This window comes from Sarcophilus harrisii, chromosome 5 (genome assembly GCF_902635505.1).
Source record: "Sarcophilus harrisii chromosome 5, mSarHar1.11, whole genome shotgun sequence".
NCBI classification, from domain to species: domain Eukaryota; kingdom Metazoa; phylum Chordata; class Mammalia; order Dasyuromorphia; family Dasyuridae; genus Sarcophilus; species Sarcophilus harrisii.
In genome coordinates this window covers 201,440,111-201,467,419 of record NC_045430.1, presented here as the reverse complement: position 1 = coordinate 201,467,419, position 27,309 = coordinate 201,440,111, and the positions used below count along the sequence as shown (strand labels likewise).

The 27,309-nt window shown below is 36.5% G+C and overlaps 1 protein-coding gene across 5 annotated transcripts in view; it reads left to right on the top strand.

Annotated features, from left to right (window-relative positions):
• The window catches only part of PRKAG2 (protein kinase AMP-activated non-catalytic subunit gamma 2), a 420,981-nt gene that overhangs the window by 284,524 nt on the left and 109,148 nt on the right, over positions 1 to 27,309 (top strand). For all 5 annotated transcript variants that reach the window (XM_031939458.1, XM_031939457.1, XM_031939459.1 and 2 more), the window contains one exon: positions 17,380 to 17,597. In XM_031939458.1, coding sequence (XP_031795318.1) covers positions 17,380 to 17,597 — 218 coding nt within the window. The remainder of the gene's footprint in view (positions 1 to 17,379; positions 17,598 to 27,309) is intronic.

The following is a 27,309-nucleotide window of genomic DNA, read 5'->3' as shown; positions in this document are numbered from 1 at the left end:
ATATGTATATGTAAGTGTATATATATAAATAAAACATATACAACATAATTACAAGATACTTTGGAAGGGAGAGAGTCAGGAAAGATCTTTGTAAAAGCTGACAGCTGAGTTGAGCTTCAGAGCTCAAACAACTAGGGGTCATATATATTTATGTGTTTATCACATACATACATATGTATATAACATACATACATGTACACACATGTATGTGGAATAGTATCTTATTCTCTGTATGGCCAGTTCTGCTATAACTCAATGTATTTGTTCCCAAAAAATACCTTGATCTACAAAGTTGTACAATAAAAATTCCAGGGTTTTGGGGGGGAGGCGCGGGGGACACAGGGGCAAAATACTCAAATGCTTCGATAGATTAAAAAAAGATAAGAACCTAGTAAAAAACAGTAGCACAGTTTTATGCATGTTAAATGATTAAGAAATACATAAATACTAAAGTAAATAGTAGAGGCATCCATGGCCCCAGGTTGTTGCTCACCTCTGTTGAGTTCCCACTGGCTGGCAAAGTTTCATAGAAAGAAGTTGGGCAAGTAAGCTATGGTAGAAAATGGAAGTGGGGGTGATGGTGTAGAATTAGTCTCTTCTACCTCATCCCCAGCCTGCACCAGGAAACATACAATAAATATGACACAAAGACCTGAAGTTTGCCTGTGGAAGAAGGCATCAGAAGGGTTGCAGCTTCTGCTTTCTCCAGAAAGAAATTTCTCCAGAAACTCATGCTCAAATTGTTCCCTAATATATCAATTGTGCTGGAACACATTCACCTTTTCAAAACGAGCATCATAGCAGATCTGACTGCATTTCCCTTCAGTACCTAACAGATACTGCTTTGTGGACACTAGGCACTTAACAAACATTTGTTGGTTGAATAAACTAGGATTCTTGGAAGGGAAGAGAGGAAATAGGTCCAGATAAAAGGCTCTCCCAGAAGATTATTTTCATTGATTCTGGAAGACTAGATGTAAGGTCAGTAACCACATCAGGTTAAATACTGGGACTTGAAAGGAAGGGCTGTGAAAATCACCTTCTTTGATAATCTTTGTAAATGGACACTTATCTGGCTAGAACAATTTGATGCTATCATTCATGCTATCTCATTCATGGAGATAGGGAGATGAACCCGATGGCCTTGGATTTTTGAAAACCCAGATTATCTTTAAAAGGAGAAGACTTTTGAGAACCCAGATTATCTTTAAAAGGAGAAGGCTGATGTGCCTGTTCCCATACAGAGATGTTTGATGCCTATCTGCAGCTTCCCAACTGTCCCATAGCTTCCCTTTTCTTCCTCTCCCCATTGCAGAGAATTTTACAACTTAATCACTAGGGACAGATAATTCAAAGAGCTCACTTTCTGCATAATATGAATGAGAATAGTTGAGATGCCCAGGGCGCACCATAGAAACAAGCCCCCATGATGACGGCAGGCTGGAATCAATCTGGCTTCCTCCTCACTTCTCCCTCCCTCTTCACTCATGGACAGGCTTCATTCAGTCTCACCAAGCACTCACCGTGCCCAGGGTGCCCAACAAGGGTAGCAATGCAGGGTGATGTGTTGAGTCAACAGAGCCAAGGGCCTGTGTTCCCACAGCAGGTGAGTGTAGCCAGCACCCCACAAAGGAGGACATTCATAAAGGACTCATATGCAAGGTCAGGGATGAGACATCCGACAGTCCCCTCTTCACAGTAAAGGAGATGGGAGTTCCTGCGGGCCCACTGGCTAAAATTAGGGTATACCTCCTAGGATCATCTCTGAAGTTTCTTTTCTACTTTCTTCAGGTAACAGTCAACATGTTTATAGTACTATAGAGCAGTCTATAGTACTATAGTATAGTAACTATACTATAGTATAGTTATAGTACTATAGTACTATAGTATAGTACTACTATACTATAGTATAGTAGTTATAGAACTACAGCTAACATGTTCATAGCACTTTAAGATTTACAAAGCACTTTATACACATTATGTCAGTCAACCTTTACAACAACTTTGTAAGATAGATGGTATTATTACCCTACTTTACAGATAAGGGAACTGAGATTATAATCAAGTGAATTGCTCAGGGTCACACAACTAGTAAATGTCAGAAACAGAATTCAAATTCAGGACTTGACTTTCAGTCTAGGACTTTATTATTTATAATACTTAACATAGAAGTAATCTTATTCTAAAAAGGGAACTCCTGTGACTGCCCCAGAATCTGTTTTCTCCAGATCCTTACTGTAGAAACATATTTCTCAACTTTTTTTCAGCCCAAGACACACCTGAGAAATTCTCAGGATATACTGGTAATGCTTTTCATTCATTCAAACCACCTTTTTTTCCCCTTGTTATCCAGCCTTGGTTAGCCAAGGTGGTTTCCTACTTTATTTGGATGTATTTACCTCCAGAACTCATTCGACTTCAGGCTCTGTTTTGGGAACTGATCTCAGCAACTATTAAAAGCTAAAAATGAGGTTGGTAGACAACTGGCGAGGTTGAAGAAACAAGGTGTCTCATGATGGGGCTAAGTGGTTTCAGGACTAATGGCTGGGAAGCAGTGGAATAAACAACTGCAGAATCTTGAGAAAATCTATGGATAAGAGAGGAAAGTTGCTGGCCACACTAGTCATATCCCATGAAGCTGAGTACTGGGCAAACCAATTGTTCTCATGGACTGTCAGACCTATGAAGAAACTCAAAGATCCTTTAGCCCAAATTTCTTACTTTATTGAATAGAAAGCAGTCCTAGGAAGGTTAAGTGTGTCATCATGCTGCAATGCAGTAGCAGAGCTAGGAGAGAGAGCTAGGTCTTCTGGTGCCCAATGCAGTGAAAATGCTCTGCATCAAGCTGCCTGCTTCTCTGAGCCTGCCATATCCAGGTTACTAATATCTCTGCCCAGAAGTTTCTCTCAATAAATATCTGCTGTAACACAGCCAGCTGGCCATCTGAAGCTCTTTCTGTTCCCATCTCTGCATGCCTTAATCCTGAGTTTACCCCTAAACATAATTTGATTTGAATAATAATACTGCTTGTTTTTAACAGATAGCATTAATCTGTCAAGACTCTTAAATATTTTGTTATAAATGGTCCTTCTAGGGGGAACAGAAGTTTAGTTTATTAGCCTGAAATTATGCAGAATTCCAGGGGCTGAGTAAGGCAGAGGGTCCAAGAAGGAAGGCCTTCCTAACCCTAACCCTAACCCTGAAATTCCAGTGAGAGATCATTATACCAGAAGATCATAGAGACCTTGGTCCCTATAAAGAAAGATACTATTCTTTTAGGAGGAATAATTTTAAAAGTCACTAATATCTCAATATATGACCATTTTCTGAGATTAAATTTTGACTGAGAAGAATGAAATTAAATTTTATTATCCAACCATTCATTCCTGTCTGACTCTTTGTGACCCATTAGACCATAGCACACCAGTCCCTTCTGTCCTCTACTATTTTCCAAAGTCTGTCTAAGCTCATGTTCATTGATCTCAACATTCATCTCATCCTCTGCCCTCCCCTTTTCATCCTTCAATCTTTTCCAACATCAGGATCTTTTCCAATGAGTCCTTCTCATTATATGATCAAAGGTTTTAAGCTTCAGCTTCAATATTTGACCTTCCAATAAGTAGCCTGGATTACATTAAGTATTAACTAATATGATCTCTTTGCTCTCCAAGGGACTCCTGAAAGTTTTCTTCAGCGTCATTAAAATTTGAAAGCATTGATTCTGCATCTCTCATAGTCATATACTATTACTGGAAAAAACCATAGTTTTGACTTTCTGAACCTTTGTCGGAAGGTGATATCTGTTTTTTTTTTTTTTTAAATATGCTGTCCAGATTTGCCATAGCTTTCCTTATAAGAAGTGTCTTTTAATTTTTAAGTGTCTTAATTTAATAGCTGCACTCATTGTCTTCTGCCCATTGTCTCATTGTCCCAAAGACTCGTTGGTCTTTGAGCACAAGAATATAAAATCTAATAATGTTTCCATTTCTTCTCCCTCTGTTTGCTAGGAAATGAGACCAGTTACCATGATCTTAGTTTTGTTTTGTTTTGTTTTGAACATTAATTTTCAAGCCAACTTCAGTGTAGTCAATGAGCAGAAGCAGATGTTTTTCTGGAATTTTCTTGCCTTCTGTATAATCCAGGAAATGTTGGAAATTTGGTTTCTAGTTCCTCTACCTCTTCAGAAATCAGCCTACACTCCTCATAATGCTCAGTTCATGTAGTGCTTAATCCTAGTTTGTAGAATCTTAACATAATTTTGTTGGAGTGTAAAATGAGTACAAATGTTGAGTTATTGAATATTCTTTAGCAATGATCTTTTCCAATATATATAAACTGATCTTTTCCAATCCAGTGGCCACTACTTAGTTTTCTAAATTTACTGGCATATTGAGTGTAGCACTTTAACAGCATCATCTTTTAGGATTTTTAAGTGGGTTTATTTTATAACCAGCAACTTTGCTAAAGTTGTGGATTATTTCTAATAACTTTTTAGCAGAATCTCTGGGGTTCTCTAAGTATACCATCATGTCATCGGCAAAGAGTGATAATTTGGCTTCCTCATTGCCTATTCTTATTCCTTTAATCTCTTTCTCAGCTCTTATTGCTATAGCTAGCGTTTCTAATACAATATTAAATAGTAACGGTGATAGTGGGCAACCTTGTTTCACTCCAGATCTTATTGGGAATGGTTGCAGTTTGTCTCCATTACATATGATGCTTACTGATGAGGATTTTTAAATAGCTCAGCTAGAATTGTGTAACCTTCACTAGCCCACTTGACTTCGTTCTCCAAGATGAAGGGTATAGATCAGTAACCATATCATAGTGCTTATCAGTGTTGTTAAGTTCTTTCTTATATAGTTCTGCATATTCTTGTCACTTCTTGATTTTTTCTACTTCTGTTAAATCCCTACCATTTTGGTCTTTGATTATGCTCATTTTTGCATGAAACATTCCATTGATATCTCTAGAGATCTTTTCTCTTTCTCATGCTATTGCTTTCTCCTATTTCTTTGCATTGATTATATTTCCTTGCTATTCTCTGAAATTTTCATTCTTTCCATTTGTCTTTGGTGACTTTTGATTCTTTTTTATAATAGCTTTTTATTTTTCAAAATATATACAAAGAGAGTTTTCAGCATTCAACATTGCAAAACCTTATGTTCCAAATTTTTCTCCCTCTCCATCTCTCCCTTCCCCTAGATAGCAAGTAATCCAATATAGGTTAAACAGGTGCAGTTCTTCTAAATTTATCTCTACCTTTATCATGCTGCACAAGAAAAATCAAATCAAAAAAGAAAAAAAAAATGAGAAAAAAAGACAAGCAAGCAAACAACAAAAAGATGAAAATACTCTCTTGTGATACACATTCATGATTTCCAATTCTTGATCCTGTTATTCTTCAGTGACCTTTCTCTTTCTTTCCTCAGCTATTTGTAAAATCCCATCAGATAGCCCTTTTATACTTGTTTTTTGTTGGGATGTTCTTGATTGTTGCCCCATAGCTCATAGTCATTGAGCTATGCAAGCCCCTCTGCCTTGACAAGGCAGTGATTCAGGAAGGGTAGAACTTGAATACTGGACACTAAATGAGGTAAAAGAGGTGGTATGGTAAAGAGGAAATGTCATGAGATTTATATAAAGACCTATGTTCAAATTCTGTCCCTGATGTCTACAACTTGTGTGATCTTAAGCAAGTCCTTCAAACCTATCTGTGATTTCTCATCAGCAAAAATAGGAATATTGAATTTGTTTGATCCCTAAGGTCTCTTTTAGCCCTAAATCTGTGAGCATATGAAACATCACAATCTGCCCCTTTCCTATTCAACATTATCTCCTGTTATCCTTATTAAAGAAATAGCCACTAGACCTTTGTTTACATCATAGAAAAAATATATTTCTTTGACTGATTATCATAAGGTAGATGGGACAGATTTAATGAGATCAACAAAACAGTTCTGGACAGTATGAATCATTCAATAGATTGAATAAAGCAAATATACACACATATAATACAATACATATACATAATATGTGTATGTATATATATGAACACACACACACATATATATATATATATATACATATGTGTGTATACACACAATCTTAAGGAAACAGAAAGCAAAGAAGGGAAGTACAGTATAGAGATATGGGCCATCAATATAAGGGAGAAAAAGCACCAAAATCAGATATATTGATACAGCTAATTGAGCTGTTTACATAATTAACTCATACAATCAAAAGCAGACTACTGAATGGAAGTTCAGTGGAAGCCTCTTGAGTATTCCAAAAAAGTAAAATATTAATGGATAACGTATTATAAAAACTTCATAGGTAAGTAGCCATGCCTTTCATCATTCTGCTTAGTGGCAAGTGGACTTTTCCATGTCCCTCTGACTATAATATCTAAAGTACTTATAGCCCTTTACAATAATGTAAGGTTTTAGATGCAAAACAACACAACAAACCTAAAATCTAGTAGACCTAGTATCCTAAATCCATATCCCTTACTCCAACTAAATTGGTCAGTTAATATTCCTTAAACATATCTTTACACATTTTCTGTCTTGCTTTTGTATCTGTTTCATGCAGTTTCTCCCATCCAATCATGTTAAATTCAACCTTTTCTGTCAAGTCTGATTGAATCCTAAATGAAGATTACTTAGTCAATTAATTTTTTATAGCACTGTCTTTAATCACTCAACAAGCATGTATTAAAGACTGTGTGCTGGTCATTGGCTAGGCATTGGGGGCAATAAGATAAAATTGAGACCATCCTTCTTAGTAAGCTTCTCAAAAAGTTTTTTTTGGGGGATGGGGGAATGTTGAAGGAATGGTGGGATAATGGTCAGAACATATGCATATAGAAGTTTATATGTATTTAGAATATCTAAATAACTTACATCTTAAATTGTTATTTTTATTGATATTAAATTGCTATTGATATTTCTTATTTTTTAATTAAGTTGTAAGCTCTCTGAGGGTAAGGACTGTATCCTGCTTTTCTATGTTTCTCCTGAGGTATGGAGTCTAGTGCCTTATGTATTATGAAGCCCCTAAGTAACAGAGTGAATAAAGTGCTGGATTTAGAATCAGGAATCCCAATATCAAATCTTGCTCTGGATATATATAACAATATTAGTAACACTAGCATTATTTCATAGGGTTGTTGTAAGAATTAAGTGAATTAATATATGTAAAGTATTTTACTAATCTTAAAGCAATATGTAAATGTTAGCTATTACTAACTGGTACTTTGTAAATGTTGAATGTGGTGATGACGAAAATATGCCCCAAAGGGTGGCTAACATTTATAAAGATAAACTCAGATGACTAATGGAGCAGCCTGAGTCAATCCCAGACCTAATATGAGTCCACTGTACCCTTCATTATACCACAGTGTCTCCTTAGGATACTTGTAGGAGGCAGTATAGAACAGTGACAAGAGTGGGTTGGATTTGGATCAAAGGATATGGTTTTCAGTACCAGATCAGCCATTTAATTACCTGTGTGATGTTAAACAAGTCACTTAATTTTTATAGAACTAATTTCCCTCATTTATTAAAAAAAATTCAAAAAAAGACCTCTGAGGTTCTTTCCAAGTTTAAATTTCTGATCCCAATTCTTTCTAATGTTTAGTCTGTGAATCCTAAATCAGTCAATCCTGCTCAATATGGATATCTGGCTTATTTCTTTCTCTCCTCCCCCTCTTTCTCTTTTCTCTCTCTCACATTTTAAAATATTTTTCTAATAAATTTATTTGTTTTTAATACACATTGATTTATGAATCATGTTGGGGGAGAAAAAGCAAAGCAAAAGGAAAAATCATGGGAGAGTTTAAAAAAACAGAAAAAAAGAAGCAAACATATTATATGGTTCAGTCTCCTTAGTTTTTGTTCTGGATGCAGATAGCATTTTCTGTCCAAAGTCTATTGGAAGTGCTTTCAATCACTGAATCAATGAGAGGAACCAAGCCTTTCATAATTGATCATCGCATATTCTTGCTATTATTGTGTACAATGTAATCCTGGTTCTGCTTGTTTTGCTCAGCATCAGTTGACGTAAATCTTTCCAAGCCTTTCTAAATTCAGCTTGTTCATCGTTTTATAGAAGAAGAAGAATTCTTTACTACCACAAAGAGCTGCAACAAACATTTTTGCATATGTGTGTCCTTTCCCCTCCTTTATGATTTCCTTGGAATACAGACCCAGTAATGGCTGGCTTATTTCTCTTTACCTGGATCACCCTTCTCACTAATTTGCATCTCCTTGGATACTACAATCTAAAACCAAAACCAAATCCAAATACCATATTACTCAGGGTGGAGGAGACATAAAAGGAGGAAAATACCAGTATGAAAATCATTGTATCAAAACCAGAATTTTAGGTAATGGAGAAAACCTTGGAAAAGAAGTTGAAACCTGAATTCTAATCATAGTTTTGCCACTGTCTAGATGAGCAAATCCTTTCATTTCCAAGGGAGCTAGGTTATTTCCTGTTATGAAATGAGAAGATTGACCTGGATGATCTCTAAGGTCATTTTTTAAGGATCAAATTTTGAAATCAAAGGATCAAATGAGATAATATAGGTACAGCAAACCTTAAAACTCTGTATGAAGGCTATTAGAGATAATTAGGTACACAGTACATGGAGTATTGTTGTTGCTGCCGCTTGTCCTTCATTGTTGAAGACCATAACATCAGGAAACAATAGCACATCTCCCTGGATGTTTGTAAGAAGTAATGTTAATATGTATAATGCTATGCAAAATTTAGAGCATTATCTGAATTATATAGCCATTATTATTTTCTCTAAAGTTCCTTCTGCTCTAAATCATATGACTAACATTCTATAATTCGAGGTTTTGTCATTGAATGGATTGTACTGGATAACATGGGACAAGGATGGCCAGAATGGACCCAGGGTTAAGGCTTTGGAACATAGTGAGCTGGGGGGAGGGTATTCAATTAAGAGTCAAAATAGCTAAGGAAGACTTCTAAATTTTCGCACAGAAACATTTCAACAAACCAAATTCAAACTTTTTTATGTTCCAACTCAACTTTAACCTCTTCAGAATGTAATCAATCAGGAATTTCACAGGGTTCCTAATCTAGTAGGCATTCTTTGTATATACTGAGGCTGCCTTATCACTGAACCATATGCTTTAAGCAGATGCTTTTTCACTAATGGAGATGGAGATTCTTCCTTGTCCACCACCTCTTGTTACTAAATCCAGGCATGGACCAAGCCCTGTCTATGGGAACTGATTAGTGTGTTTAATTTTGTGATTGAATATGTAACCTTGGCCTAATTCAGTGGAACAAACATTTAATAGATATCTGGCAAGTACTTGTCACTGTCCTAGGGGCTGGGGATTCAAAGTAAAAATGCAAACAAACAAAAACCCCAAAACAACAATAATAAACAAAAGTAATCCTTGTCCTGGATAAATACACAAATTCAATACCATATATATTAGTACCAAGATATTGAAGTAACATGTCCCTGCAGAGGTGAAAGAAAATTACATCAACCTATGCAGATTAGTTCCAACGATTATCTTGATATCATTGTTCAAAGGTGAGATCAAAGATTGGCTGCTCCTTCAAGTCTTTAAAGTTTGGGCAACAAGCTGCCTTAAGGGATTGGAATTCTCCATTAACACTATTCCATTAACACCCACCCAGTTGAATCCAATCCTACTAACAATATTTAAAAGAATTCCAAGGTTCAAAGTATCCTACTAGGTATTGGGTATTGAGAGCCAAAGCCAAATATTGTTTACATTCTATTGGGAGAATATAACAATAAAGAGATAAGAATAGACAGTAAATTAAGGGGGGACATTTTAAGGATGGAAATGGCATAAACATCATAACTGTACAAAAAGTTATGTATAGGAAAGGCTTCCTAAAAGAAATGCTACCTGTCCTGAGATTTGAAGAAAGTTGGGGATTTTAGGAAGTAGAGGAGAGGTCCAAGCATGGAGAACAGTCTGTATAAAAATGTGAAAACAGGAGATGGAATGGTGAGTTTGGGGAATCATCTGCTTCAACTTCGTCATTTTACTGAGAGGAAGGCTCAGGTTCCTTTTCTGGCAGCAACCATAAATCACTGACATTGAAGTATGGTGAATAAAGTGAAATATTCAAGCTGGGAGATACCATTTTAAATCAGGTACACCATGTGACTAGAAAGTAATAAAAAGACTCATTTTCATCTGTTGACTGATTGATGAGGACAAGGTCATGAGATTTAATCCTCTCTATTATGGGATAGTGTATTCCATTATACAAACCATAGCCTTTACTCTAGCCAACTACCTTGCAGATTGTGTGCCTTTGGTCACAAGAGAGACTGAGTAAGAGTGTGGATGACTCAGTGCTAATTCATCCCACTCCTAGAAAAATAGCTCAAAAGACATTCTGCTGATTGTGATTCAGGAATTAGGCTGTGCAGGAAGAAAACATAAAATGGACTATATATACATATATGCATATACATAAACATATATATTTATATATACACATATATATTTTACATATATAATAAGTATGTAAGTACTTCTTCCAGATTCAAAGCAAGAAAACATTTCATAGTTCTTTCCTTCTTGCTCATCAACCCTTACCTAGAGGTATATAGATTCACATATACCTTATGCCAGAGCTAAGATGACAGTTGACAAGAAGAAAGAATGGAAAGAATAAGTGATTGTCAGTTGGGACACCTGGATTCCAGTCCTGACTTTTCTGTTGAGTATGTGACATTAGGAAAATCACTTCTCTCTACATCTTAGTTTCCTCATCTATAACATTAGGAAATTGGACTATATAGCTAATCTAGAATCAGATTATTGAGAATGTTAAAGTCTCTCCTTATTCTCCTGGCCAAATGAGGAAGAGGTCAAGAGACTTTTATGTGTGTGAGAAAGAGAAGGGTAGCAGGAGCAAAGGACCAACCCTCATTCCAATCCCAGCATTTCAATAGGGTTGCTTAAAGATAAAGAAAAGAAAGGAAGGCCATTGAAATATGTTTTTGAAATAGAAGAGAACAGATGGGAAACCAGAAGGAATCACAGATAAGCAGGGAAGCTTTGAAAGCAATACAACGAACTTATTATATATTTAAAAGAAAAACAAGATGTATACAGCAGAGATTCAGAGTTTTATGAGAAGACTTCTCTTTATGGTTTAGTGTGTGTGTGTGTGTGTGTGTGTGTGTGTGTGTGTGTGTGTAGATTCTCATTTTAGTTCAATATTTTTAAAAGGGGAGAAGGAGATTAAAGGGGAGGAATTAATTATACTATTTATCTAACAAAGAAGTAATAGATAAAATGCTCAATAAGCCATATATTTTTGGCCATACCAACAAATGTGTGGGTTTGTTTTGCTTAACAATGCTTTTTTGTTATAAGAATTATATCTTTCCCATTTTATTTGGGGGAAAAGGAAGCCAATGATAGTGTTCCCAAAGTAAAAAGAAGAAATAAAAGATATTGAAGTATCTTAAAATGCATAGAAGGGAATAGAAAGAAATTCAAAAATAAACTAAAACAAATAGGAAAGGTCTGAAAGTAACATGTTATGTTTATGGTATACATTTAAAAATAAAACAAAACAAGCTCTATGTAATAGAGAATAGTGGTTCTGTTCTACTTTGTAAATGGAAATGTTTTCTCTTTTTTGAAGTGTTGATTATATTCAGAAGAATTTTTTCTTTCTTTTAAGAAATAGTGCCTATATTAAATTTCCTTTTAAGTTCTATAATCACAAACATATTTGGATTGTGTTTTGGGTCAAAAAAGATTTTGTACTAGATGAGCTCTAAGATCTCTTGCAGCTCTAGAATCCTATGACTGAATAATCTTAAGAGAATGTGCTTCATTTAATCAATGGGCAAGAGAACAACAGGTCTTCATCAGTAGCTAAAGAACATGAAAGCAGCTATCCTCTTCTTTTCCTCCAAATGCCTTCCTCCTTCCCAGAAATAACCCTAAACTTCTCTTCCCTTCTCTTTACCTCAATGAGATTTCTCTGTGCCTGTTCAGTATCCTGCTGTCCCTTATGAACAAGACTTGTTGCAGCTAGCCTAAGGCCATATTTTCTCAGAGATGGTCTCTCAGTGCCTCATTTCCCCTCTCCCACACACCCACACATTTGCCTCTCTGTCCCTCTCTGTAAACACACACACACACACACACACACACACACACACATACACACACCTTTGTCTCCCTCTGTCCCTGTCTGTCTGTACATACACATATACACAGAGTTAATAAAAATGTTAAATTGTAGCAATGAGTTTAAAGAAAAACAAAGTGAAAAACGACTGTTCTAAGAGCTGCTGTTGAGATGTAGGATAGGAGTTTCTCAGGCTTCCCTTTTCCCTGATCACTTTTTTTGTCTCTTTAGTGTCATCAGATGATCAAAGGACAGCTTAGAACTGGATCATGAGAAGTTAGAGCTTGGATGGACCTTCCCATTAAAAATGAGGAACCTCAGATTGAGAAAGTGATTTGTCCCAAGTTATATAATTGCTGTAGCAACTTATCTAAGACTACAGCAGGTCTCTAGACATCACACCTAATGCTCTTTTCACCATACTGTGTTGCCTAATTAAAAGCCCAGCTGGATTTCTTTTCTCTCTTCTCTCCTTTTTCCTCCATTTTTCTTCCCTCCCTTCTTCTGCTTTCTTGTTTCCCTTTTCCATCCATTCTGCTCTCTGCTTTTCTCTCTGTTCTCTCCTTCCTTCTTCATTTTCCTTGTTCTCCTCTCTTTCTCTCATCTTCCATTATCCATTCTTTTTCCTTCTTTCTCTTCCACCTCCCCTCATCACCCTTATTTTTATTGCTTCTTCCTCCTTTTGCAGACAAAGCACAATTTGGTCCTATTTGGTCACCGGCTTGTGGCTCCCTAGTGTCTGGAACCACTCATTTGGCACCCACTACAGCAGCCAGGAGCATTTCTGTTGACTCACTGAACTTATTAACTTGTCTTGGCTGTAGCATTTAGAGAATCAAAAGGCATTGTTCACCCTCAAAGGCTTTATAGCTCTGTTCCTAAAATGAGCCATTAAAAGAAAAGAGAGAAAGCATTCTCTGCGGAAAAAGAAGTAGGCCTCCCTTAGAACAGTGCCTTCTTGACATAGTATATTTTGTCCTATCTAGATAGGACTTTAGAAAGATAGGCACAAACGTAATGGTATATGAATGTAATGGGATATTACTGTGCTTTAAGAAAGGATGATAATGAAAAAAACAGAGAACCTTGAGAAGACTTATATAAATAAAAACCGAGTCAAGGAAACAGATGCAAGAGAATTATTCATTCTCTGATCACAATGATGTAAAAGAAAACAACACTGAAAGACTTTGGAACTCTGATCATAATCAATTTGACATCTTTGTCTAATGGTAAAGCTGTGCTTCCTACCTCTTGCTAGGAAGGTAATATAAAATAGGTGCAAAATGAGTCATACATTTATTATTAGACATGACCAATATATTGATCTGTTTTTCTATACTGTTAGGGGAAGGGATGGATAATCATTGATTTTATTTTTTATAAAACATAAAACATTTTTTAAAAGAATCAGCAAATCTGTTTTTAAGGGAATTAGGACCCCAACTCAAATGCTTCTCTCTTGAGGCCTTTCCAGATCTTACCATCCACCTCTGTCTTCTCCTCTGTCCTCTTCAAACTCCTACACAACTACTGCCTCATATTATATACTACCTTATATATTTTGTTTTGCTTTCTCTTTCTTCTCATGTCTCCCTAAATAAGATGTAGGCTTCCTGAAGACAAGAGACTTTATTTTTCTTTCCTTTTAGTTCTAAATTCAGGTCCTCCCACAGAGGTGCCTGGTCTCCACTAAGTGTCTTGGGACCAAGGTCATAAAATAGAAGGATAGAGAAGAAGGGAAAGAAGTTGACAAGTTTTATTGAGAAAAAATTATTTTATTTGAAATAGTTAAAAGGAATTCAACATTCCAGGATTGTTTCTTCTCCTCATATTTTGCAATTCCAAACACAGTTAAAAAAAAAAAAAAAACACCCTAAAAGGCTCGTAAGCATAGTCCATCCTTCTTTCCTATTCAGTCACTGTTGTTTTTCTAAGGCAGGCATTTCTGTTGTTAGCAACAACATTTCAGAAAAATCTAGCTTGGCTCAAGGACTGAACCATCTGACCAGGCCTTTGAGAGTTGATTTTTCAGGCATGCACACATACATGCACATCTGACACATGTGTGTATGTCTGTGTGCACATCATACATATGCATATGTATGTGTTTTCAATTTGCTTTTAGAAACTAGTTTTCGGGTCTACAAAAAACCCAACATGCAAGAAAGATATATGCTAAGAAAGAGAATCAAGATATCTGAATTCTAGTCCTGGCTCTGCCACCTGTCTCTGTCACTCTGGAGAATTTTTTACTTCCTTTCTCTGGGCCTCAATTTCCTATCTATAAAATAAAGGGGCTTAAACAACATTGACTTCAAAGCTATAACATCTTACCATAAAGTTCAGGCATTGATTTCCTAAGTAGAAATGACCTTACATGTTATGATTTGAGAGGTATAAGGAAAGGTTCCTTGCCCCCAAATATATCCCTTCTATTCATCTTGTATTCCTTTGTTTCCACCATTAAAGGGTTATTCCTGTAGAGTACCAAACATCAACTTATGCTAAAATTTAAATTTCTTTTAAAGGATATCTTTGTTACTGACTGTTAATACCTTACTGAAGATGAGTTTAGCAGACCCTTTCTTCCCAGGCCTACCAAGAAAAGAGGAGTTTCTGCTGAAGTTGCTTGGAAGTGCAGAATAAGAGTCCTATCTTAAAAAAAAAAAAAAAAAGGTACAGTGAGCTTAGCCAGTATAATCAGAAATAAAAGTCATAGTCATAACCACCTTCATTCCCTTTCACCTTCACTCCCTGCCATACTTCCTTCCTGTATTGACAATATTGCCAATTTTAGGTGAACATATTTCAAGAGTCCAGAGGTAGAATAGATATGACCCTATGGCCTGAGACTTTAAGGGTGAAGTTAACTCAAGAACAGCAATAACAGATCTGCAGAACAAAATTCTCTTAAAGCAGGCAGTCAGAATTCTGATTGCTAAATAAGGAGGAAAGTTTCCAAAGACACTGATGTGGATGAACATGGAATTCATGGGAAGAACTCTTGCTTTAAAAGGATATGTACAAGAGACACAAGTTAATTGAGCATGAATAGCTGAGAGTGGTAGAGAATAGATGTTAAATAAGAATAGTATGGGCATTTAAGAAGCGTAACAGGAAAGCAAAGGCCCAGGTTTGACCTGAAGCCATGAAATATATTAAAGAGAAATAAAAGAGCACATTTAGTGATGTCTATTATTTGGACCCAAAGAGTAATTAATTAATGTTTTTAAATGTAAGAAAGAAGTCTGATATTAACCATTGTACCACATCTTCCTTAAGTCTAAACATATCTACTCTCCAACAAGTGATGGGAGTTAGGATCCCGGAAACCTAGGCTTTAGTCCTCATTCTATCATCTAAGTGAACTCAAGCAAATTATTGAACCTTTGTAGTTTTCTTCATCTAGAAGATAGGAATAATTTTATTTGAAATACTTGCCCCCATGGGAAATTCTGAGGAGACCTGAGTTCTTCCAGCCCTAACTCTGCCACTATCTGTCTTTATGACATTGAACAAGTCACTTCATTTTGAGCCTTAATTTCCTGTGCTTGTCTATCTTGTAACAGAGATGGGGAAATATGAAGTATTCATAAAAGAAAAAACTATAACATAGGGCATAAAAATTAAGTTATGAGAAGGAAAGATCAATTCTAACTTGATATTTGGAGACATTTTTAGGGAAATAACATTTGATGGGTGTCTTGAAGGATAAATAGGAATTTAATACATGGAGATTGGGAGAATGAGAGGGAGGGTTAATCAGGATTGTTGTAAGCAAAAGCAAGATGGCTAGAAAATATGATTTGAATGGGAAAATCTTAAAGTTGGAGCAAACGAAAAAAGATCATCTAGTTTATGCTTTTTTTAAACCTGGAGTATGTGAATTAATTTTTCTAATATATGTATTCTGATAACTATATTTTAGTATAGTTTCCTTTGTAATTGTTATAATGCATTTTTTAAAATTCTGAAAAAATTTTCATGTCTTCACCAGACTGCCAAAGGGGTCCATGACACAGAACCCCTGATCTCATCAAGTCCCCTTATTAATATTGATAAGTTATTGATTAATAACTTATATTACATATATAAATATGTAATACAAATACAAAGAAATTTTGATTTGATTTGGTATTTGAAGGTGGCTTTGGGACCATTCATAAATTCAGGATTTATTAAGAGCCTACTCTGTCAGGCACCATACTAGGCATTATGGACAAAGAACAAAAACAAAAATCCAAACTGGGAACTCTGGGATTCTTTCTGTAAGCTAGACCATTTCCTCTGTCCTCTCAAAGTTATCTATGAGTGAGAAGTGCATTCCTTGAAATCAAAGAGCTAGAGATAGCTTGGCCTTCAAGACCATCTATGGTCTGACTGGAAACCACTTTTCTAGTCTACTCCCTTATATAAGGCTTCTGGCTCTTCCAACTTTCTCACTGTTTGTGGAATACCCTTTGTATTATTTCACCTTCAAGCCCATACTTGTACTCCATCTATGGTTCCTTTCCTCCTACTTCTCACTTGTGCAATTCTACCCATCCTTGAAGGGCCAGTACAAGTCATGTCTCTTACCTGAAGCCTTCCCAACTCATTCTAGTCCAAATTCTAAAGCATTTATTGTTTTACCACTCACATAGTAATACATTTGACACCTAAAACAACTGTTCATTTATTGTCTAACGTTGTTACCAAACTCATCATTATTTAACTTTCATGTGTATATATGGCATTTCCTCAGATAAGTATCATGCAGATAGAGCATCATTAATTACATCATATCACTATATATGTGATATAGTGTTATCATACATACATGTGACATGTGTATAGTGGTACATGTGATATAGTGATATCGTACATCACTATATATGTCTTATAATATCCTGCAAAGCAAAAGAACTCAAAAATATGTGCTCAATAGGTATGAGAGAAACCCAATGATTTGATGAGATTGCAGTAACTGCAGTCTCTGTGGATGCCATGGGGGAAGGGGATCCAGAAGGAGCCCTCTCTTCCTTAAGGTGAGTGGTTAGGGCAAAAATTATGAGTCCTCTGAGGATGGATTTTTGTAAAAACAGAATTTGATGTAGGGCACCAACTGTTAGGAAAGCACAGACTCTTATCATCTTCCTGACTCAGTCAAGGCCAGATTACTAACAGCGCCTTGTTGTTTCTCCTCCACAGCCTCCGGCCTTTCGTCTTCACCATCAACCCCTACCCAAGTGATCAAGCAGCACACTTTTCCTCTTGAATCCTATAAGAATGAACCTGAGAGATTAGAAACTCGAATTTATGCCTCCTCTTCTCCCCCGGACACAGGCCAGAGGTTCTGCCTGCCCTCCTTCCAGAGTTCAGCCAAACCTCCCTCTGCAGCATCAGCTCCATATGCTACCTCCACAACAGTAAGTTGGGTAATTTTAATTGACATTCCATGTGGGGGATACTATGGATAGAGGCCAGGCCCAGAAATGCATAGATTAAAAACCAGCTACTTTTTCCAGGCTGCCCTGCCTTAGCCTGACCCTGCAGGGAGCTGTGATAAAAGAGCCAAAGGCTGAGTGGATTCTTAATGGTTTTGATCCTGAATATTGATAATGAAAATCCCTTGCAAATAAGCATCTCTTATTTAAAGGGTCATAGGTTTAAGACCTTTTGGTGGTAGTTCTTGGGAAATGCTGATTTTCTTTTGAGCAACTGAAAGCAAGACAGGTAGAATTCAGCATTTTATCTTTAGCACCTTTTAGGTAGGTGCTTTGCCCTGTTTATGCAAGAATAAATGGAATTAGAAAATTTGAGAAGTGGAAGAAAACTCACCCACCATCTAGTTCAGTCTGTATACATAAAGATTCCATACCGTAATAAACCCAACAAATGACCAGCTGGCACTGCTTGAAGACCTCCAAGGAGGGGGGAACCCAGCATCTCTGGAGACAGGCCATTCATTCTATTTTGGGTCAATTCCATCTAAGAGTTTTTTCTTGTGTCAAATTAGTCTCCTTTCAATTTCCTGTCAAATTAGTTTCCTTTAAACTTTCTTTCATTGCTTTGAGTTCTGCTCTCTGGTACCAAACAGAACAAATCCTTCACACAGTAGCCCTTCATGAAGAAAGATATCCTGTTCATATCTTTCATGTTTCTTCCTCAAGCTAATCATGCCCAGTTCCTTCAAATAATACTCATATAACATAAATGCAAGTTTCCTCAACATACTGGTGACTTTTCACTGAATGTACCCCAGTTTATCAATGTCCTTCTTAAATCTGTTGCCCAGAACCAGACACAGCACTTCAGATGAGGTCAGAGTGTAGTGGAAGATAGGGGTTATAATACTGTTGGGCAACCAAGACTGATGCACCCATAAAACAGATGGTGTGATAGTTTGACAGAATATGCTTAATTGCTAAGTAATAGTATGTAGTGGAGAAGGGAAGGGAACAGGTCCTTATTAAGTGCTTACTATATGACAAACCCTGTGCTAAATGCTTTATAGATATCTCATTTGATCCTCACAACATCTCTATGAGGTAGGTACTATTAATGTTCCTTCTTTTATAGTTACAAGTGAGGCAGATGGAGGTTAAGAGTCACTTAGCCAATAAATATCTGAGGCTGGATTTGAACTCAAGTGGTTCCTGACACCAGGCCCAACACTCTATCACCAAATGACTTTTACCATAGGATAATAATAATGGTGATGATAATAATAATAATAGCTAGTATTTAAGTAGCCCCTACTATGTGCCAGGCACTATGCTAAATGCTGTGCAGTTATTATCTCATTTGATTCTCATCACAATCCTGGGTACTATTATCATCCCCATTTTATAGATGAAGAAACTAAGGTAAACAAGAGTTAAGTGGCTTGCCTAGGTCATATTGCTTCTAAGTTCTGAGGTCTTCTAAGTGTCAGGTCTTTCTGATTCCAGGCCCAGTGCTTCTGACTACTTCAGTCCATAAAGGCCCAATATTTCCCTTTGAGGTCCTGTTATATTTTTCTATGTTACCTGTTTGGAACATATGGTACTCTACATTGTAACTTATTGGTTTCACGTGCATACATTTTATCTCCCCAACCACATTGTAAGCTCCTCATGGGAAAGGAGTCTATCTTCTTCTTTTGTCATCTCATCACCTCTCTTTCTGCCAGCCCAGGTCTTGTACTTTAGGAGAAGTAGGTCAGAAGGTTCTTCAGAGGCCAAAGTGGTCAAAATTAAATTCAGTTTCATTTTATAGATAAGGAAAATGATCCCCAAAGAAATTAAGTGGTCTGTCCAAGTTAGTAAATGGCAAAGCTGGGACTGAATCTAGATTCCCTGACTCCAAGTTCAATATTCTTTCCACACAGCCACTTTTGCCATTAGCCATCACTGTTAGCAAGATTTATGTTTAATAGAACTCTAGCACAGTCATATCACTTTACTCCTGAGAATAGTAGCACTTAAAAAAATCTCCATAGTCTATCTGGATTGGTTTAACTTAATTCAGCTGTTTAGTTCTGATGCAAAAGATTCATTTGCCATGCAAAGAGCATAACACAACAACTATTCATTCAGTAAGTATATACTAAACACCTGTTTTTCCTAAAGTTCCACACCTGGGCTAGTAGAAGGAGAAATGATGAGATGACAAAAGAAGATAGGATCCTTACAGTGTGTGGTTGGGGAGACAAGGTGTAAATATGTGAAACAATGCTATCACAATGCAGAGTACTAGGTGGTTGTACCAAACAAGTAATATGGAGAAATGTGTGGCATAGGAGCTCAAAGGGAGAAAGTGACTTCACTATGGGCTGAACAAGTGGTGGAAAGGTTTATGAAGGAGAAGAAATCTGAGCAAAATCTTGAAGAATCACAGGGATCAAGGAAGATCACTGCCATCTCTAATAAGAGCAGTAGTAAAGACTTAGAAGAATAAGTCTGATATGTTGAGGCAGTGAGAAGAGCAAACTGATTTTAGTGGAGGGTTCATTTTGGGAAACAGTGGAAGATGCAGTGATGAAGATAGGGTGGAGCCAGTTTTGAAGTAGCAGGTCATAGGGTAGTGTTTGAAGAAGAGTAATCTGATAGCAGTGTGAAGGATAGATTGGATGGAGGAAATACAAGAAGCAAGATTATTGTTGAGTTTATTGAAATAATTTAGGCATAAAATGATGTAGACTTGAATTTAGGGTGAGGATAATGGGAACAGAAAGGAAAGAAAATTTGTAAAGGGAGAATGTCAATATTGAATGAATAACTGGATGTGAGAGATAAGGGAAAAGAAAGAGTCAAATGTGTCTACCATTTTAAGATTGGGACAAGCCATTGATCTCTATCAATAAGGAAGTAAGTTGAGGAGAACCAGTTTTAGAGATAAGAAGATGAATTCCATCTTAGCCAAGGTGAAATTGATTGGATAGCAGTAAGTATCTCCATTGCTAGTTGAAATAAAAAGTCCCATGAATCGAGAGCTCCGGGTAGAAATCGCCAAGATGAAGATTTGGATCAATACAAAGGAACTCCCTAACAATGACAACTATCCAACAATGAAATGGATTGCCTTAGAAGTAAATGCGCTCCATTATTGGATAAAATCTTGATGTTGGATGATGACTGGAGATTTTGTAAATCATATTGCTGTGGTGGGTGAGGGTTGGAGAAGATGACATCTGAGATCCCTTTTAATTCAAAAGTTTTATTATTTTTAATTGCATTTTCTACTAAATCAAAAGTGTGATAGAATAGGCCTGCTTGGCACTTTGTCCTTCCCAATTTTAGTTCAAAAAAGGTAAAAGAGTTGCTTTCAGCCTTCTGTTTCTTTCCATGATTGGATCTAGTAATGTATATTCTCAGGTAATTATTGATCCTTTAGGAACTATGTCCTTAAGCAATGACTTAAGAAGGTTAGTTAATTACTGAGAAGGATATGGTCCCATCAGAAGACTTAAAACTTATGTAAAATCATTCTTTCACTGATCTTCTCTTATTCAATTCCACCACTCTTCACCCTCACTTAATATGAAAGCCTCTTTCACTTTCAACTCATGCCTTTTAGTCTTACAGGCTTCGCTTTTGTGATTTCTTCCAAGTCTTCAAGGTGGTCCTTATGTTCAATTTAACCAGATTTTCACCTGTATAAAAATGTCTGGTGTTGACCTCTGCAACACCTCTTGGGTCCTGTCCTCTTCTAGAGCTAGTCCAACCAAGGAATTAATTTGGATAATTTTAGCTCATAAAGATTCCATAGGATATATACGCGTCCCTTTTATCATTAAGAATCTGAAGAAAATGAATCATTTTATTAAGCAGACTGTGTGCCAGGCCTCTGTTAAGCATTGGGGATACAAAGAAAGGCAAAACACAATTCCTGCCCTCAAAAAGCGCATAGTCTTCTGGGAAAGATGATGTATAAACAGCCACATACAAATGATATGTATACAGAATGAATCGGAAGTAATCAATGAAAGGAAGGCACTATAACTAAAGGGACTTGTGGAAGGCTTCCTATAGAAGTTAGGATATTAGATGAAAGTTGAAGGAAGCCAGGAGGCAGAGATGAGATAGGATCAACTAGCAATCTGGTGCAACTGCTTGGGCATGAGATGATAAGGGCCCACACTAGGGAGACAGCAGCGTAAGAGGAGAGAAGAGAGGTATGGAGGAGAGATGTTACACCAGTAAAATTGACAGACCCCAGCACTAATCGGTTATGGGAGTGAGAAAGAGTTGAGGATGGCACCTAGATTTCAAGCCTGGGTGACTGGAAGCATGACAGTACTTTCAAGTGTAATAGGGAAAGTAGAAAGAAAGAATGGCTTGGGAGGAACACGATGAGTTCACTTTGGAACATAATGAATTTAAGATATCTATTATCCATCCAGTTCAGGATGTAAAATAAGTAGTTGGAAATGCAAACCTGGAGATCAGCAGAGAAATTAAAGCTGGAGAAGTTGATTTGAGAATCATTAGCATAGAAATGTTCAGTGAATTCACAGAAGCTGATGAGATCCACAAGTGAAACAGTTTGGAAGAAGAAAAGAATGAATAAACAAAGAAATTCATGAAAAGAACATTTATTAAGGATTTACTGGGGTCAAAGAACTTTTTTTTTTCTATTTACCTACCTACTTATCTGGGGATATAAGTAAAAAAAGTGAGGTGGCCCCTGCTTTCAAGGAACTCATGCTGTAATGGGGAAGCTGACAGTTACACAAAGTTTCAGGTAAAAGTCAGTTAAAAAGGTTACATGGTCTTTAAGATGCAGCTGCAAAGCAGAAGGCAATGTCTCTTCTTCAAAGTCATTTCCATAGATAAAATCCAATCAGTTTCTGATGCTGAAGCCATGTGACAGTGTCAAGGTTTTCAGTGACAATCGCTTTTTTTTTTTCCAAGTTTAGGAATTACAGCTATATATTCAGGGGTTATTGCCAGGCTATACCCCAACAAAGGTTGCTTTCTAAGATGGTGGCTGTAGGCACTGGACAGGAAGCACTACAATTCCCAAAGCTTGTGGGTTCAGGGTCCTGGGCTGCCTCCAATGGAGTCTAAAAGGAGATGGTGGTCAGGGAGGAGGAAGGTGGCTTGATCAGCCTGGCATGTGCTACTGATTCTTTCTTTCCCACAGGGTGCCTCATACATGGGTGGTGCCCTCTGAGGGCTGGCTGTTGGTTGGCAGTCAGTGAGTATGGCCATCCTCTTCTTCATGGAAGTTGCTTATCCAGATGATGCCACAGTCTTATCCATTTCAATGTTTATTGGCATCCAGGTCATGCAGTGTTTAAAGTAGAGATTTGGATTCAGGAAGATCAGACAATGACTAACCATAAGATCCTCAGCAAATCACTTAACTTCTCTGTGTCTGTTTCCACATCTATAAAATGGGAATGATAATTGCATCGGCCTCACAGAATTGTTGTGAGGCTCAAGTGAGTTAACATTTTGCAAAGCTTGAAGTGCTACATCAATATTTGTTATTACTATTATTATTACCTCAGTTTCTGCTGCCCAGAAATCTTAGGTGCAACCAAAAATCTTTTCTCCCTTTATCTCCCCTCCTCATTCCTCCTTTTAGCTAATCTCATTCATAAACACAAAGAATGAAAATTTTGCATTAGTTGGAGGAGACTGTATGTGTATATTTACGAACACATATATTTTTAACCTGATCTATTATCCCAGAAGTCATTAAAAACACAAGTATTATCTTCAGTAGAATGTTCATTACATAATTATGGGTGGTTCCTGATAACAGGTTGGAGGGCAAGGTTTGAAAGGTATGGGAGGATAGTGAAAAAAACAAAAAGTAGAAGCTAATGGTGTGTCTTTTTCTGCTCTTATGAATTATGACTGGACAAAAGGATATCAAGTCTCACAGTCCTGTTCTCACTACTGTTGAGGGTTTTTTCAAATCTCGTAAAGTTATGCAGGTTCTTGACCCTGCTGTGAAGGAGCTAAATCTTTAGTTCCTCCTATTCAGGGAAAGAGGCCTCAGAGATTAGATAGTACAAAATATATTCAGGTTGAACTTCTCAATGTAAACAAAAGGAAGAAAAGCTAAGGTTCCATGAGCAATCCATGTATTATGACCAAATGTCAGATGCCTTGAGCTGTCCTGCCTCCACCTAGACATGAGATTATGAGTAAATGAGATAATAAGTCATTTAATGTCTCTGTCTGATTCACAATCTTTAAAATGAAGCTGAACTAAATTATCTCTAAGATATTACAGTTCTAAATCCTGTGAAACCATGATATTTTCAGTTAGTGCTGATCATGTATCCTATAATGCACTGTTGAGTCCTGGGTGATTTTAGAATGAGATTATCATCATTTAACAAAGCTTGCTCACATGATGCTTACTATCTAATTTAGATGAGGCAGTCAATAGTCTAAGAATATAGACAGATATAAATATGGGTATCTATATCTATCTATACCACTACATGTGTATATATACATACTCCCACACATGTATCTTGCTAATAAGCATTCATCTAATTATCCAAGATGAGACATTTATGATGGATAAGTTAAAAAGGCACTACTGATTTCATTTTTTAAAAATGGAGCAGTGTGGACTTCCTGAACATTTGTCAGAAATATACTTGGAGCACAAGTTACCTTCCTCTTCCTCCTATACACACTTTTTTTAGAATAACTACATTCTAGCAAAGTTGACTGTCAAATGAATTTCTATAAAGGCAATTATTAAGGCTTGTTGATTTGTATTCTGAAATGAGAGGTAAATTGCCATGTGGGTGAAAATATTCTCTAACAGTTTGAGTTGAAATCATCTGATGGCCATTAGAAAAATGATCAGAACTTTCCTGATTTTTCATGTGCTGTCAACTGGGCTCATCCCTACCCTGCCACACTCCACAGACCCAAAAGATTTTATTATGTGTCTGAAGATATCTTTGCTGCTCTCAAAACTTTAGCTTTAGGAATTTACACCAAAGAGCAAAGCCGTACAACAGGAATTTCATTTAGACATTAAGATGTAGTTCCTTAAACTCTAGGCTTTCATTCATGTGAAACCTGTTTTTCTATTTTATCATTATCTCTAAGCTTGAAATTCTGTACATTGAATTAAAATGAGGAGCACCAAACATTTATAAGATTGATATGTGCTTTACAAGGAGACAGTGAGCAAGCAGTAAGCTAGAAACTCCAGGGCTAGTTCTTTTTCATAACTTAGTTATCTTGATCCTGAATGAGTTACTAACAACTTGTTGGTTCAAATCTCAACTCTAGTCCTTACTAGCTATGTGACATTGACAAATTCACTTATCCTCTTTAGGTCTCGGTTTACCCATCTATAAAATGAGGGAACTAGTTGGCCCTAGAGGACCCCTCTAGCTTTATATCTTAACCTATGAATCCTTGGTTTTCACAGGTGAACTGTCTTTAGGGTTGTATTTGGAATCAAACAAAAAAAATGATAAAACATTTTTAAAATACACAAATCATTCATGATTACTCAGTATTACAGAGCATTTTTTTTTAATTTAATAGCCTTTTATTTACAGCATTATTTACAGCATGGGTAACTTTACAGCATTAACAATTGCCAAACCTCTTGTTCCAATTTTTCACCTCTTACCCCGCACCCCCTCCCCCAGATGGCAGGATGACCAGTAGATGTTAAATATATTAAAATATAAATTAGATACACAATAAGTATACATGACCAAACCGTTATTTTGCTGTACAAAAAGAATCAGACTCTGAAATATTGTACAATTAGCTATTACAGAGCATTTTAATATATACTATTTTATATAAATCTATTCAGAAGTATTGCTTTAATTGAAGCAAAAGCCAGATGCCACAAATGGCCTCAAACCAACTAAACTGCCTTTTATTCACAACAGATTAGGCATTTTAAAAATAGATTCCATCCAATTGTGCATGGAAAAGATTTGCAATAGGTCAAGGAACTGGAACTGGGAAATCACCTCTGGTAAAAGTGATTCATATAGAAATTAGTTACCATTAGGGCTGGTGCTTAGAAAAGTGTTACCATTGTATTGAAGTACCAAGTCAAGGATACCTATTCTCCTAGCTGTCAAAAAGGGAATGATAATTGGCATTCTTCCCTTTTTGCCTGCTCTGTTGAAGTCATTAGAGGATGTGCAGGAGAGAACTGGGTAGATAGTCCAGGAAGAAGTGCGCTTTTTGCACACTTGAGAGACAATAGCATTGTCTCCAGGTATGAGCAATGAATGAGGCTCCAGAAGACCTTGTCTGTTCTGTTTCCCAGAATAACTGAGCTCCAGGAGAAGTTGCTGAACTTCCCTGTCTCAGATATCTAACTTGTAAAGTGGGTTGCCTCTAATGAATACCCGGACACCCAGAGGAAAATAATAGAATGAAGACTTTGAGTTTCCTATAGACCATAGATTTTACTATATAAGTTATGTTAATCATAATTCCTGTGTTAAAAATTTAAATGCATTAGTATCACAATAAAAATAATTTTGATGTGGATCCCTTGAAGGATTCTTTAGTGACTTCCTCTTTGAGAACTGCTGCTATGGTGTTCTGTAATAGATAACTGAAGGAAAAGCTTAAATAAGTCCCATCTTTTTCTTTCCAGACTGGCTACATATCAAAAGTTTTATATAGCATTCATAAGGCACATAGCCCCATAGTAGATAATAGTAGTTGATTAGGGGGATTCAAAAAATAAAGAATTTAGATTTCCAAACCATGGTTATTTTACTTACCCATCGCCAGTGACCATTTTGGATCTTGTTAAACTGGTTTCCTCTGACTATTTTATAATCACTCTAGGATTCATTTTAAACTTCTACCTCTTAAAGAAAAAGCTCATAGTTTTTGGTATCCCAGTGCTACTGTGGAAAAGAGGGTTAGTCAGCTTCTCAGGGCTGCTAGTAGATCACTATGGTTATTATGTTGAAGCTCTTCAGCAACAAAATGATCTGGCCTTCTGTATTGACAAGTCCTCAGTGAAATGTATAATGAACACTAAATGATTTTCTTATTTGTTGACATATCATATTGATCAGAATGCCACCAATTTACTCATACTTAGTAAAATAAGTTATGATTGAGTGCAGCAACTAAGCATTTTAAATGACAGCCAAAGAAATGCTAACATAAGCTTAGTATATAACACTATTTGGAACTATAACACAACCTGCACGGTCACAGAAATAGCCATTTTTGCAAATGTTTGGTGGTCTTTTTAGTTTCCTAATCTTAAATTGCATTGGCCAATTTGGGGATCATGTGTTTCATATTATGTCAGCATAGTATATTGAGGCAAAAGCCTCAATATCCCTTTTGTGTGTATATCATGGACCTTTGGCCAACCTGGTGAAATCTTTGAACTCTTTATCAGAATATTTTTTAAATAAAATCAGAATGTTTTTAAAATGTATAAAATACAGAGGATTATAAAAGAAACCAATTATACTGAAATACAATTACCAAAATATTTTAAAAAACCAAGTCCACAGACCCCAGATTAATGATTCCTGTTCTGGGGAAGAACCTAATACTAGGAATTAAAAAACCTGAGTTCTAGGTTTAACACTTCTATTAACTACATATGTAACCTGTTATCTGTAGTTTTGGTGTAAAATGTAAATGGTAACTTCCAGACCTCTCT